Below are 16146 nucleotides of genomic sequence, written 5' to 3'. Positions count from 1 at the left end.
GTTAACATCATTTATTTAATCATCTAAAATCCCATTCACAACCACATCATGCCCATGGTTCCTTGACCTGTCCGTGCCCAAACTTAAATGTGTTTTCTTTTTTATTTCTCTTCATCCTGAATGTAATATGCATGCTACAACTTGGAACACAAGAGCTCTGACTATAATCTGTTACTGTTGGAGCGTTGCAGATTACTTTGTGTTACTTTAAACTGAGCTTCAGCTTCATCTTATTCATTCAAATCCATGGTTTTTAGTACTTTTTCTGTAGAATCCTTTAACGTTAGTCATTCACTACAGCCGTTACATTTTCTTGTTCTGAATGATCACGTACGTCAGTACATATCTCAGCGATGTGCAGGCTTATTTTTTCCATTTGAATGGTTGTCCATCGTTGTTGTTTCATGTCTGTTTTTGCCCCACAGCTAGTTTCTGCTTGGTGTTGCGTTTCCTGTAAGCTTTTAAACTTGCCTTGTTTGTCTTCACAACTTTCCGTGTACGCTGAAAAGTACAGCCTCATATTTAGTGTCCCAAAATTAGTTGTACATCATTTACCAAAAGATATATGTATAATAAATGTATAGCCACAATCTTCCCTTAAAAGTGAACATATAGAAGCAGCTGGGATGGATGTATTCACAACAATATGACTCAGAGACAGAACCTGAAGCATTTACCTGCAACTTTTGCTTCCTACCACCAGTTTAATGACTTCTTAGGAGCTGGGACTCTTTCAGCGTTTCCTAAAATAACAGAGCATGAAGAGGCCCCTGAACTCTTTGGTATAAAAATAACACCAGCATCACAGGGGAAGATAAGGAGGGCTTTAGCTGGGCTTGTTTTGTTCCGAATCACACTTGTCATCGCCACTGCTTTGTCTTAAACCTAAGATTTGACAAGGTGTCTGTTTCAAATAAACAACCCTTTTGACTCCTGCTATTTTGGGATGTGCTTAAATTAAATGGACAAAATAGCAAGGACGCTTTGACGAGCCAAACTTTCTGAGTCACTGTTCAAGGTGGTTTTTATTACAGATTGTAAACTGAATTGATTAAATGTCGGATGTGACTCAGGGGGGTGTGTGGTTTCTTGATAGTGTCATTTGCATGATAGAAATCGTCACTGTCTTCTCTGCGGGTTCCAGAGCCATGATGTCAGTTACGGTGCTGATGCACAGGGCACATAAGGGGTCAACTGTGTATTATTAGCTGCAGCACTGCACTTTCCCCACAGGAGATAGCGTATTCACAAGCAAACACACTTGGAAGGCTTCTTCTTCAAGAATCATTGTTTTTTTGTCCTTTTTTGAATTTTCATTTTCATATCAATATGCAAAACAAAAGTAACAACTGTGCCAATAATGGCCTGGGGCATTCGTGGTCACCTTATTAATTCTGCTCAGTCCCCCACTCTCATTGATTTTCCTGGCTTGCTAACCTCATGACACATACGTACACTTCCCAATGTTCAACCTTTCACTGACCTCCTGAAAACTTTGCGCCTTCGGCTAACTGCTAAGTTCATATTCAACTGCTCATTCTAGGGCCAGTCGCCTCTTAGATATCGACATGCCTACGGTGGATGCTCGGTTACGTGCATGTGCTGCATGCGCCCCTATGGCTGTCCAGCCGACTCTCATGCCAACGTACTCCGCCAACTCCATGGACAGGGTAATCAATGCGGAAAAAACACCCACACTTTCCACAAAGACAATATGGCAGCAGCACCAGCAATAGCTCACTCTAATGGAAGTAGTCAAAATGAGACCAGTTGTTATAAACATCCAGCACAGTATGAGACCAACAGGGCAGGGAGTATCATATTCTCTGGGATTACAGGTGGTGTGATGGCAACACCCCAGAGAGCCACATATTCATCACATGATTACTTCCTCACAAACAGACAAAAGCTCCACTTTCTGCAACCAAGAAATCCTGCATTGTCAATATGTGCACGTTTAAAACCAGATGTTTACTTTAAGGTGACTGAGCTTGACTGCTAGTGTATGTGATTTAAAGGTAAATGCAAAGAAATGTGCATTTGTTTTTCCAAGTTTAGAAAAGAGGGGAAAGAAGTAAAAAACAGGGTCTGTTTGATTGCCTGTCATAAATCAGGAGAAGAAGAGCTGGTGAAAGAGGAAAAGTGCCGAGCTGAGTGTTACTTACAACGATGTGTGCCGGTGACGGGGACCTGGCATCTTTAAGTGCTTGTCTACTCTGAAGACCTCCTTGTTGAACATCTAGCAGGGGCCATTTCATCTGTAGGTACTGAATGGCAGAAAAGGAAACAGAATGGAAAGGAAGAAACAAAACATGTTAACAATGCAGAAACCAAAAACCAAAAAAACGAACAAATCAAAAAACAAGACAACGGGGGAGACAACATTTCTTGACAGGTGCATGGGTGTGGAGACTCAAAAACATGGAAAAGCAAATAAAGATCTCTGGGGCTGATGGTGGATGGGGTGAAGATAGCCTCAAGCATGCATCTGCAAGTCCTGCAGGAGTGCGTACAATGGTTGTACACATGACATGTTTTTCCACATTTCATTGATGTCATAGCCTTGCTCCATCACACTGGCCAGAAACTCTGGATTAAAATAAAATGTTTGTTTTATGTTTATAAAGTAGCTAAGGAGAATCTTTGGATGTGGTCAGTAAATTAGAGTCTGCTGGGGGGGAGTGAGGGTAGCACTGTAAACAGCTTATGACTTTAAGATGACCTTATGTCATAAATGTGACTGTTGTCACCGTTTTATTGGAACTCATAAAGAGGTTCAAGTGTGGCGTCTCACCATGCGTCTCTGAGGCGAAACCTCCTGACTACCCTCATAAATGATTGACTCAGAAGTCTCTCTCTCTCTCTCTCTTTCTCACTTACTCGCTCTCGCTCTCACAGTCACATACATAAGCACAGAAAAAAAACAGATAAGCAGAATAGCAAGGGTCATGAGAAACATCTGTCTGTTATAAACTGGGTGGAGTCCTTTTTTTAAAAAAAAATGTGATGACATGTGCTGTGTTGACAATTCTGATGTCTACTTTGTACCCTCTAAAAGAAGTAGGAAAAGCTCCTGTCTGTGTCTTTGTAGTATATTACATAATAATAAAACCAATACATATTCCAAAGATACAGTTCCTTGCATACATCTGAATGAAAAACACTCAGCAAATACAGCAAATACCCCTGTGGATTCCAGCCACTCACTGTCCTTGATGCAGTGTGTGGTCCCAACATTGCTTATCAATGTCACAGTCACCTAGTTCGAAGGAAATAGGTCAAAGTGAGTGTAACTACTCTGAGGCCTATGTAAAGGCTTTGGTAAGGATGTGAAGGAAAGGATTTAAAAACTGGAATACGTAGAAATAAGCATAGGGCTCAAATTCATGGGCAACAGCTGTGAACAGTACAAAACCAGAAGAACTGCATAAAAAAAACACACACACTGCAGTTCCATTACACTGAAATATCAGCCTCAAGCTGAATTCAGAAATCTGAAAACTTCTGAAGTCCAGACATATTCCTGAAACGGTTCCGTGGGGTTGTAGGTGAGAACGCAAATATCAGCAAAAGTAACTCCGGACGCTCTCCTGACAGCTCTCTATTTAAATGTCTGTAAGCCAGTTACCACCCCTCGCCTGGATGTTCTGGACATTCTCCCGCTGTTGTGAATGTGTCTGACTCTGACAAAGTAGTTGTCATATGTGAACAGGCCTACTTTTCCAGGCATTCTGCATTCCACAGTCTGTGTCTGGAAATGTCTTCTTATAGGATGGCACTTTCCAGAATTTCCATGTGATAGGTTTAAGTACCAAATAATCACCAAGTATGATGCCTTTACATACAAAAGAGACAATGGGTTAACTCGGCATTACCACACCTGGACTAAAAGATGTCAACATTATCAAGAAATATTCTAATTTCATGGTTCGTTGTTTCACTTTGGCATCCTGTCGAAATTAAATGACATTGAGATGCATGTAATCCTCTAGCATTACATAATCATCAGTGCAGGATCACATTTTGGCACTTGGTAATAAGACGTTTTCCAGTGTAATGAATTATAATCATTAGCTAGTCCTTGTCTATGAAGTGCAGAGATGACCCTGCTACGGTTCTCTGTTTGCAGGCTGGCTTGTGTATCAGGATGCAGGTACATTCATTCAATTTCTTTGTGTGTTGTCATCCAGCAAGGGGTGACCACTAGTTTGTATGCATGTCTGAGAGAGGGAGTGTGTGCATGTCTATGTGTGTGTCAGTGCTGGGCAAAGAGTGAGTGTGTCGCGACCCTTCCTGAGACTGTGTCTAAATCAGTGGTAATTAGCAAAGAGTTCACTGCAGGGTGCCCGCCAGTGGTAAACGCTGGAGGGAGTTATTGACTCCTTGTGCTCAGTTACAGCCCCTGCAAGGAAAAAAACACAGTTTGCTGCCTGGTCTTTCTCCACCACTACCACTCATTTATAACCCCAAGATGGTTTTTACTGCTAAAAAAGCTGGGTTTGTTTGTGCTTGTTTGTATGTCCCTGTGAGAGGAAAAAAGACAGGTTGTAAAAACTCCAGAGTTGTGGTCTTGTGGGTTTTTATGGACCCTCCACAGAGGGTATTAATTGCCATGAAGACTAGGAGGAAGAGACTCAGGGTAGTGTTGTAACAGTAAATGAAGAGGACGAGAGTGACAGCTCTGCTGTCATGTATGAGACAGTAATTCAAGACGGTGTCCATTGATACCAGAAGGGCTTGAAGACAGAGCAGTGTTGGAGTGAAAGGGGTGGGGGGGGGTATATGTGTGTGAATGTAGTCCATGGGAAAAATCCTGCCATTGCTTGTGCACACATGTTCATACATGCAAATATTCAGACACAGCTGCGGCCGGCAGAAGGGTCGAGAGGACATTTGGAGGAGGTTGGTAAGAAGCGTGAAGGTGACACCCCTCAGTGTGGCAACTGGGTAAAGAGACTGGAAGACTGCACAGAGAGAAGGAGGGTGCCGGAGCGCATGCCCTGACAAGTGGCTTCTCTTCAGCTCTGCTATTGCAAATGTTCTCACACACTAATCTCTCAGGCAGGTTTTACAAGCATGCCAAGGAAAACGAGGCCCTGGCAAGGCCTGGGCTTTCCGACCCCCCCTCCTTGGCCTCCTTCCTCTCGCTCTCGCCACCCGTTCGTCTGCCCCACTAACGGACGCACTGCCTGGCCTTGAGTAGGCCCGTGGCCTCTGACCCCTCTCTGCTGCTCCAACCCCCTCCCTCTTCCCCACTCCGCGACCTGAAAACTCTCCTGCTATGAGGGGGCCCCCCGGGTAACTCAAGAGCCTTTCCAATGTGACAAATTGCTCTGGAGTTCCAGGATAACTCTCTCTTCTCCTCTTCCTGCCCCCCCTCCACACACACAAACACTAACCAGCCCCCCTTGACAGACCCACCCTGTAAGAGCCACCCAGTGGTTGTGCTCCGACTCTGGGTTGTGCAGCTGAAGGCTGTTCCTTCGCCTCACCCGCCACACATCCCTTTCCCCTAGCCTGCGCCCCTCCTCGCCTGGCCTGTCCCACAATGGGAGCTGAATGACTCAATTGTCTCTGATGAAGTGAAAGACAAGAGAGTCCTCTAAACCCTTACAGAGGGATGAACTCACTCTCACTGTCCTGATTTCCCTGTCGACTGCTTTCCCAGCAGCAGAAGGGGGTTGGTGAAAGTGTGCAGGGGGTGGGACTTGTTTACAAGGGCTACAACAAGTAGTTACTTTGGTTATTGATTATTTTGCCTGTTTCGATTAACCATTTAGTCTGTAGAATCAGCCAGCAAATGAAAAGAGCCTGATCTCCTGATGTGATCTTTAAATGGCTTGCAGCCTATAATGCAAATTTACTGTGGGCGAAAAACCAGGGTTTTTTTTCCTTAGTAATTCATTAAAAGCTAATTAGAGAAACTTCTTTACCCTAAAATAACATCTTCAAAACAATTTTGACTGATAAATGACATGTAAAAGGGTGAATGCTCCCCTTTATTCCCAATCTAAACCTGAACCTATGCACTGTGTAAGTCTGGCAATAGGCCAGGATCCAGCCCAGCAAGTTCAAGAGTAATTGTGTGAGGTCAGTTCAAAAGACTTAAAAGTCATCAAAAATCTGCATTCACAGACAGATCGTCCAGCAAAAGTTACACAGTGTTGCTTAAATGTCCAATGGGTTTCAGCACCATTTTGCTTCTAGGCTATTTTTAAGCAGGTGCTTCCTACATTCTGGACCAGTCATCCATACATGAGTGACTTCTGCTGCACCAGCGTTTGGCATGTTATGAACTACAGAGTGTTAACCCAGATCCACACTGACTGTCATCGCAGTGAAAACAAGCTGGGGCCCTCGTCCCTGTGTCACAGCTCGTGGCAGAGGGGAATCAGGCTGAAGACAAATGGAAGGGCATCCCAAGCACTCGCACATCATCCTCACACGTCCACACACCAGCCTTGTAGCCTTCACCACTGTTGTTACTAATTCAACAAGCTGCCACAGAGGCTATTTGGCCTAAACATTACTTCCTGGGTCCAGTGCTCGACTCTGATCCTCCCAAAAACAAACGATTTTTTCTCCACATCCTATAAATCATTAACCAAATGTCAATATGGACCATTGACGAAAAACTGAGCAATAGTCTGACTCATATATTTTTCAGGGTTATGACCGACACATAACGTGCAGAACTTTTCTGCCCCTTTCTGGTCAACAACCAGCAAATTTTCCATCAAGCCTCCATCTGATGTATTAATCACACACAGCCCTGGCGGCTGGAGCAGCAGCCACCACGCAGCTTGTTCGTTTTGTTTTGGATTAAGAGCAGAGGGCTTTAGAACCAATCAAACAGACAGAAGCCAATATGTGCCAATATGGCTTCCAAACACTGGTCCATCATCCAGCAAGGGACCAGGGGCCAAAGATGATGAGGACCATTGGGGCTCCATCAAGCATTCAGCCATTTGAGCAATGTAAAGGAGGGGCGACAGACAGATAGCAGCTTGGGTTTGGAGGCAGCATATGGATGCCGGGTGTTGCTCCAGCAGATCTTCAGCCCATCTGTGACCTCCTCATATCATATCCATGACATAACTTTACTTGCATATTCAAGTCTATTTGTATTTTCAGAGTGACTCCGCCTCACCTACTGTGCATGCACACCTAAACAAGAACGCTCACCCACATTTGAACATCCTCTGGTCGACAGGCCTAGCAGCTCCTCTGAGAGAGTCCTCAGATATGGGATTGACAGCTTGCAGATTAAACCAATCAGACTGCTACTATAAAGAGCTTAATTTAAGTCTGAAATGATCAAGGCTAGTAAGAGGAGCCCATTCAAAGCTCTGCAAGTAAACTGCACCAAGCTTAAAAGATTAGTACATCCAGTTTGACTACAATTTTATCCCTTTAAAAAAGCAAGATCTGAGCATATTGTCTTGATCTGTTGCAGATATTGCCAGCAGTCTTTGTCCTCGCTCACAGGTGCAGGAGAAGAAGCCAACATGTGGTTAAACAAACACGTAAATTGTTGAGGAGGGGCGGTAATTTTCTGTAATTGAGGAAGGGAGAAGCTTAATGCAACGCAGGCCCTTTGAAATCCCCTGGGTGATAAAAAAAAAATTACAAATCACGTGCCCTCTAAAGACATTCCGAGTACAATGTTAACAAACAGATATACTGTATATATTTAAAGAGAATGAAGGTAGCTAAAAAGAATTCTCAACAAAAGTGGGAGAAAGTTAGCAGACACAAGAGGGTCCATCATGGCTGCTTTGATTCTACTAATGCACATTTTATGAGTAAATATATATATATATATATATATATATATATATATATAATATATATATAAAAAACACCCCACCTGCTCTGATAGCCAGGGGCATTTTGCAACCAGGAAAATAAAAGTGGAATGTGGGAAGGCCTGGGGTTTGAGTGCCCTGGGGCGGGATAGGGTCCGCTGGGCCCATATTTACTCTAAAGCCAGAACACCTTGGGGGTTCCACTGGCCCTGACAGCACTGAGGCAGCCAACCTGATCCAAAACCTCCCCTCTTCACCTACTACCCTTAGCCCGTTTGCTAACAATCTCCTCCTCCCTCTAAAACTCACTTTCTATTCCTTTCTTGCTGAAAAACTCAACCTGACACTCAGAAATAAGCCCTTTTCCCCACATGGACAAAAACTGTGACCTCTTCATCATCTTCAAGCAGCACTTAAGATTGAAGCTGTAGGCTTATGGAATACTAATCGTGATAATGTCTCAGAAAAACTATTTTAAAGTGACTTTTAAAAAAGTGAAAACTCATTAGTTTTCACCAGATCCACTTTATTTCCATGAACACTTGACTTTTATCTGGCCTGCTGTGGAAGTTATTTCCACTCACTTAAACACTGCCTTATGACTATGGCTTTGCCCTGACGCTGTTTGTTTAGCAGGTGTGGGCAAACGTGCTGTTCAAACACCAGCTGACTGACCGGAAAGTTTTAACATATTGCGAAACATACAGCTGAAACTAATTCTACTGCAAACACAGAGACATAATTGGCCACTAGCCCTAAGTTTAGCAAAAACAGAGATCGGCACTTATAATTAAAGTGATTGGTGGATGACAGACTATGACAAGTGATTACACCTGAATGTACACACAACACAGTGTTCTCAAAGGAAGTGCGGGGGTGTCATAATTGTAGTCTAAAACACGCCAGTCTCTCAACCTCAGAAAGTAAACACCATTCAATTTCTGACTTTTGCACCCCCTCCACTCCTCACCCACTGTCCCTCTCCCTGTGTCATTAAGAGTATCTCTTGGCTGCTCTATAAATAGTGGCAGGGAGGGTGAAGGCCAGCAGGGGCTGGCTAGTCTTCCATCAGCCTCGCTAATGAACAGGCGCTCTGGCACCTTTAGCATCGGGCTCTGCTGCAGAATGCCTCTGCTTTAAGGTGGTTTCTCCTGCTTCACAGAGCAGCAGTGTCTGCTCTTCTATGCGACTGACATTCACAAATATAACTTGCGTATTTGGGCACTCTGTCTTCCTCAATCACAAACTCAGTGAGTTAAATGCTAAACATTATGAAGCAGGAAGCGAGGATCATTGCGATGGTAATGCATACATTTTAACTGGCGTGTCTATAATAATGGTTCAATTAGTCAATCAGCAGAGTGGGGTTACTAGTCCACTCCTCTGCTGGAACAACATTCATTTTTGTATTCAAGCAAACAAGCAAATGATATAAGGGAGCTCAATCGATAAATATACTATATAGAATATACTGTAGAATTATAAAACTTTATAATGCACTTCAGCAGAACAAACACAAGTTTCTTACATTTTTCCCAATTAATGAGAGGTGTCGTCCAACCTGGGAGTCTAAGGATATAGGATGCGAGTAAAGCTTCTTTAAGCTAAGGGATATGTCGTAGCTTAGGTACGTATATGTGTAAAATATTATTCAACTTTACTAGCTTTACTTTCCCTGCCCTGCCGTTTGTCTACTGTAATACTGTGCAATCAACTGAAGTGATACAATGACATGTTTTCACAGGCTGTGGCAATTAAACTAAAAACAACTGAATGCAAAGTTGCAGCAATGAGACAAATGCTTCAAATGTGGACTTTGGTGAAAAGAAGCTGCAGATATAATTCTACAACAATCTCTACGGTCACCACAGTTTTAAGATGAGCACCAAATATTTGCTTCATGAGTTCTACATATTGACCAAATGAAAAGTGAAAATCTCTACCAAATTTGAGGAAATGACTGGACTGCATTCCCGAGATACCACATTGACAAGAGAGTGGTACATAAAGACAAACGGTCTGAAAACACAATGCTTCTGGCTACAGCTGTATCACTGGCACCGAGGCATAAAAATACTTGGATGCAAAGCACTGAAGGATTTCAAAAGTCACAACAGCACAGAGTGAAACTGCTTCTTAGTTGCAGCTGATGCCACAACTATAGACTTGTAATGTAATGTTCTATTATATGATGAACATGATAAACAAGTCGCTCTGCTTTCTTGCCCATAGGTGTTTTCATTCATGCAGCCAAGAGGATGTCTCGAATGTACCAAGCCAAATGTGACAGGATTTACTGGTTTTGTCTGAAGGATGTTTAGTCACTTATCACTTGGATGAGAGATGAAACATTAAGGTTGAATCAGCTAATGACATTGCCTTTAACATGGCGTTTCTATCCTGTTTGTTAGTTTTGATATTGCTTGAACTTGTGTAAACATCTGCTTAATTATAGCTGATATACTTTACTTTGCATTCACGTTGCACTTAAACCACAGTTATTGTGATTTAAGTGCATTTGATCAGCAGGGGACCCAGAGCTCAGGGAAAATAGGCTGCTGGTTTGACTGGACAAAGGTCAGGTGCAGGACTTCCCTGGCTGGAATCTCATACACAGTGACCTACTTACAGGCTACATGGAGGTGAACAGGCACGTCTGCAGGCCTGGGTGTGTCTAAGCCCCTTATGCAAGGCCAGACCAGTGGGCTGGGAGGAGAAAAAGAAGGTTGGGCAACTTGTGCTCTCCCAACATGCTTACCTTTGCTTGCAGGAAGCAGGGTTACGCTGTGTGAAGGGTAGAGTTAAAAAGGTGAACAGCAGATGAGCTTTGCTGCGAGAGAAAAGCAGGCTGATTGTGGCGCCCACATTCTGCTGGAGAATGCTGTATTTGGTATTACGCTGGAGGAGAGCTGAACGCTGCCCTTGATGTTGGGTGTCTGGTTTTGTTCTGCGAGAGTTCACTATGAATTAGTTAAACGGTAGACTGGATATAAGGAAGCTGTGAAACATGCCTCAGAGGGAGAGAATGTGTACACTCACAGGCTTCACAGAGACTTCCGATATTCTGAAATCACTACACACTATCACACAGTTCCACCTACGCATATTCATCAATCAGAAAGCATTATGTCGAAGGCATCACACACACTAGAACCAACAGGCAATTAATCTTCACAAAAGCATTGTACCAAACCAACAAACATACAAGGCTGTGTTGTTTCTCTTTCACACTTGCACCTTGAAGCAGTTCAGCCTCCATATTCATGAGGCCGACTCCCTCAGCATAACTGAAGCGCAGAATTTTAACGGTTTCAACTCAAATCTCAAAGACAGTTTCAGGTATTATATTTGCAGTCTGATCAGCTAAACTAATACATCAGCTTTAAGCTGTTTATTTTAGGTTCAATTAGCTTTAACCTAACCCAAGATTGCCATTATAAAAGTATTCACTGTGATATTGTGCAGGGACGAAAGAGGGGGAAAAAATCTCACACAAGCAATTACATGCACACTCACACAGCAGGGTACTGCCGCTTTGCCACAGTACCTTAATGAATAAATAAGTAATAAGGGCTTGGTTATTGGAGCTCATTAAAATGGGAGACGCTTCCAAGACAATAAGACCTCAGGAAGGTCAGGGGAGGCCAGATTGTAGCCAGGGTGGATGGCTCCCACAAGCACCCACCCATCCTCTCCTGTCCCTCCCTTATCTGACCACATTGCCCCAGCCACCACCTCCAAATCATCTCTTGCCAGTGATGCACCCTTGCTCGTGGCCTTCCCACCTTTGCCTGACACGCAGGCACCACATGCATCTTCACGCTCGTGCGCACTGGGCTCCAAAACTCACACACCTCTCTCATGGCTAATTACCGCTTAACTCAATCACACAGAGCTCCGTCCAAAAGGGACAGGCATGCCCCCTCCCTCCAATCCCCACAACACAAACAGAAGCACACATGCCAATTATTGATGAATCTTTAATATGGCGTTTTACAAAGTCTCCATCTCATTTCCTACCACTGAGCACATGAATACCAATAGGACAAGAAATATAAATGGAAAAGAGGCTTTGGTATCTAAAGCATTACGTGCACGAGTAAGAATAAGTTATCTTCACATTAATATCATGGCAGGATTCAAATAAAAATGGCTTGAGCCATTTGGCTCAACTTTTTGTTGTTTGTTCCTCTTGCCTTGCATCTAGCTTGCTCTGTATAAAACCCCTGGACAAAAATCCCACACTGCAATAACATGTCAATAATGAGCTGAGGCCATCTATTGATCAGCTTAATTTTGCATCTATTAGCTAGGGAACGGCTTGCTCCGGGGGCGAAGGAAGCCAGGCGCTAACACGCACCGACAGGCTGGATGGAGATCATTACAACTGATGTTCACACACACGCTGTGATTGACATGGAGATAAGGCAGAAGAGAGCCCGGGCTCACACGCCTCCCCGCACACTAAGCTAATGATACACCAAACGTGAAACGTGTGCTTGCTGTGTGTGTGTGTGTGTGTGTGAGAGGGAGTATGTGCAGTGTGAGCGTCAATCTAGAGCGAGAGTTAAAGCAGGAAAAACAGAGGAGAAAAAGAGGAGAAGAAAAAGCAGGCCACACGCCTTTGCTAATTGGCACAGTCAGACAGGAAAGCTCATAAAAGACGAAAAGGCATTTATTGGAGCACCTCAGCTTTCTGCATCGCCTTATCAAGTCTGTGTCATTTAAATATGCCACAAAAAACCTGGCTATGACCCGGGAATGGTCAGCTTCATCTGACACTTCCTTAATTTAGAGAGTTTGCATAATAAACTCAGTGGAGATGCTCGTTATGGGAAATCGTTTGTTTTCACGAGAACAAATGATTGCGAGCTATATGTGCTCCGTGTCAACACAGCAACCAACGCAGCTGAAAGAAGCAGAGGGAGGGTCTTTCTGGCTGTCTGAGCATTTCCTGATTCTGTCTTTTTCTCACATTAAGAAGAAGTGATGTTGGATGGATACACACAGGGAGGGTGAGCAGAAAAAAAAAAACCAATAAGCTGTGATGCCTTTTCCTCCAGCTAACCTATCCTCCACTGCTGCAGCAACCGGCCTGGCTAGGCATTGATGCAACCAGCTGCAATATACAGTAGGATGCTGCGTGGTATCCACAGAGAGGGAAAGTGAAGGGCTGGGCACTGGAACTGCACCTTTTACGACACGGTCAAAAAGAAAAGAATGAATCTTTGTGCTTGCAATCTGTATATGTGAGATTTTCGGGGAGGAGGTCTTGTTTTATGCCAGATAGGTTCTATGAAGGTGAGGTCAGAGGCAGGGAGAAAAAAAAAACCTTGGCTGCAAACTGTGTGTTTTTGTCAGCTGAGGGATGCAGCGAAGGGATCGAGGGAGCAGTGGGAGGAGGTGAGGGAGGGAGGTGAGGGAAAGGGGGGGAGGGAAAAAAAGCCCTCAGCCAAGCCATCAAGTTGAACATTGAACTTCACAGTAGTAGCTGCCTTTCTATGCCTCTCCTTTTGATGTTACCTCCAAAGCAAAGGATCAAAGGCTTGGAGTGTGGCGTGGGGAAGTCCCAAGCTCTTAGCCTGCCAGCCTGTGATATATGCAAAAGTCTATGCCAAAAGAGAGAGAGTGGAGCAGAGAGGGAGAGAGCAACGGTGGAAGTGGAGGGGGGAGAGAGAGAGAGAGAGACAGAGAGACAGAGGAAAATAAAGGAGGAAGCTTGCATGGAATGTGGTTAAACAGTGTGTTTTATGTCTAATGAATGACAAGGGCATGATGCAATCAGCCTCTTGGTTACTGTATGACGTAGAGGAGGATAAAGTGCACACACATGAGTTTCGGCGAACAGGCGTTTGACACAGTATGAGAGGGCTGGGCAGGAAGACAGGATGGGATGGGGCGGAGTGAGGGAGGGGTACTGGCAGTATTTGTTGCCCTCATAATTCCTCTTTGACCCCCAACCAACCAGCAATGCGGGACAGATCCCCCCCCACCTCACCCCGCTTCCACCTCATACCAAACCCCCGGTAACCCTCCAACATCAAGGGCAGTGAGAGTCTGTGTCGTCTCGACATAAATATACAGTGTGCCGCTAAAGCGAGGACTACAGTAAACACAGTGCACATGAGGCCCTGGTTGTCTATCGTTCAAACACATACAAACACCGTGGGCTCAGCTGGGCCAAAGAGTGGAGCAGAGGTGTGCTAAAATTGACAAATCTCTATGAGACAAACACACACACACACACACACACACACACACACACACACCCTTTCCCCAAGGCTGTAGGATTAAGAGGTCCAGCTGGCTGACAGCAAGCCCTTCCTTCCCACGTATCCCGTCGACAACCCCCCAATACACACACACACTTTCACACCCCAGAACCCATCGCACACCTCCAATCCCAAGTCTCCTAGCCATTGAGCTCACCACGCATGCCAGAAGGACGCACCTGAAGTTGACATCCATCTACCCTGATGCCCTTTTCACCTTCCTCTATCCTACACACACTCACAACGTTGGAAAATCAGACTATAAACTCTGGATGTCAGACAGGAAATCCCTCAATGCCACCAACTCTTGCACTAAAATGTTCAAAACATATATGCTTTATCGAGTTATTGCTTCTGCTCTATGAGCCATATTCCTTCAAAGTCAAGGTGGTGGCGGGGGAGGATGCAGGAGACGACGTATGCTGAACCCTGGTGACGAAGAAATTGGAGAGAGTGACAGAGCGAATGGAGAAAGAGAACCGGAGTAGGTCGAAGTATAAACCTTACCAAGCTCTCTGCCCTCCCATCCTCCCCCTCTTCTCAACAGCTGCCAGGTCACCTTACAAAAGTCTGGGAGAAAATATGTGGTAGGGTGTTGTTTGAGTGTTATATCATTTTGTTGACAGGGAATTACGTGCACTTGAATGTGCAAGAAAAGAAGTGTTCCAAAACAGGAGACAACTAAAGGTTCAAATTATGCTATTGTTATCAGTTTAGCACACACGTTCCGTTTTGTTCTTGCAATCGTGAACTCCCTTTTGAGGCCGACATCAATCAAAACCTAACATATCAAATTCTTAGTACTTATAGTCAGATATCTTCATGTCAAGCAAATCTACCAAAATCTGTCTCACATGCACCTGTAAGCACTCTCACTCTCCTGAAACCAAAGAGGTTTAAAAGCATTAATGTGCAATCTGATGCCGCTCTGTTGATTTTGTGGAAGCACCAAATTTAAATGTGCTTGATACCGCAACATAACCTCAGAGCCAAAAAAAAGTTCCCTCATCATATGAACACTCCCCACGGGTGCTCTCATATTCACTTTCCTCAGCATTGCCATTTCATTTGTGATCACTAATATTTACGCTATGAAAAAAAAGCATAGTGCTGGAGGTGAGTGGCAGGCCAATGTGAAGATAAGACAGGTTCTAAGTTTGGGTGAAGGCTAAACAGGAGTGGCAGCAGCAGGGTCTTATTTCAGTTGTGATCACAACCAGAGGATGCTCAAGCCAGGCTTGGTGCTGACTCCTCCTGATGGATAACTAATGAGAACAGAGAAAAATCTATCTGGTGATTCACCATGATACCATCGACAGAGGCAGATAGTTGCCACAGAATGGGTTGGGTGGGGTGCGGAGGGAGAAGGGTGGAAAAAATAAAAAAAATAAAAAAGAGACAAGAGAGTGGGGAAAGAATAAGAATTAGGGAGTGAGAATTGAAGAAAGGGGAGAGCAAAAGATAGAAGGGAGGAAAATAAATTCACAATGATGACACACGTAAGTGCAAAGAGCGATTAAGGATTTACTTTCAAAAGGACTACCATTGATCTTTTTTGATAGACCTGCAATAAATCAAACTGGATTGACTCGCATGAGAACCAAGTCTAATCCTTTAGTCAGATCCAGAAGAACTCCAACCAAACCAGCTGTTAATTTAGGCTTTACAAGATAAAGCGGGAGAAATCCAACCTGATGTACCCTAGGGCAGGGGCTTACATCATCTCTGTAAAGCAATCAACTTATTGCCAGTTTGGAGAGGTAATCAGAGCACATACTGAGAGGGAGAGAGGGGAGGGATTTCTGGGTGGAGAGAGGGAGGAGGTAAAAGAGAAATGAGAGACGAGATGGCTGGAGAGGTTAGAGAAAACTAACCTACGTGAACACGGAAATGAAGCTTTAAGTTTCAGAATGGAATTTAAGACAGAAAAAGAAATAAAATAGAAAATGTTCTGGGTGTGAGTCAGATGCACCGGCCATCTCATTGAAACTTTACTATGAAACAAAGAACATGTTTACACAGAGTATATCTCCAATTATCTCCACAGGGCAGAGATGAAACAGAGA

At 44.0% G+C, this 16146-nt stretch overlaps 1 protein-coding gene across 19 annotated transcripts in view; it reads right to left on the bottom strand.

Annotated features, from left to right (window-relative positions):
* tcf7l2 (transcription factor 7 like 2) overlaps positions 1–16146 on the bottom strand; it is a 90782-nt gene that overhangs the window by 57757 nt on the left and 16879 nt on the right. For 16 of the 19 annotated variants that reach the window (XM_044014764.1, XM_044014765.1, XM_044014769.1 and 13 more), the window contains exon 4: positions 2166–2267. The exons of the other annotated variants lie outside the window; for them this stretch is intronic. In XM_044014764.1, the coding sequence (XP_043870699.1) occupies positions 2166–2267 (102 nt within the window). The remainder of the gene's footprint in view (positions 1–2165; positions 2268–16146) is intronic. 19 annotated transcript variants of the gene reach the window in all.

This window comes from Solea senegalensis, linkage group LG18, assembly GCF_019176455.1.
Source record: "Solea senegalensis isolate Sse05_10M linkage group LG18, IFAPA_SoseM_1, whole genome shotgun sequence".
NCBI lineage: Eukaryota > Metazoa > Chordata > Actinopteri > Pleuronectiformes > Soleidae > Solea > Solea senegalensis.
Note: the sequence above shows the minus strand (reverse complement) of the source record. Positions and strands in the feature narration are given on the sequence as shown.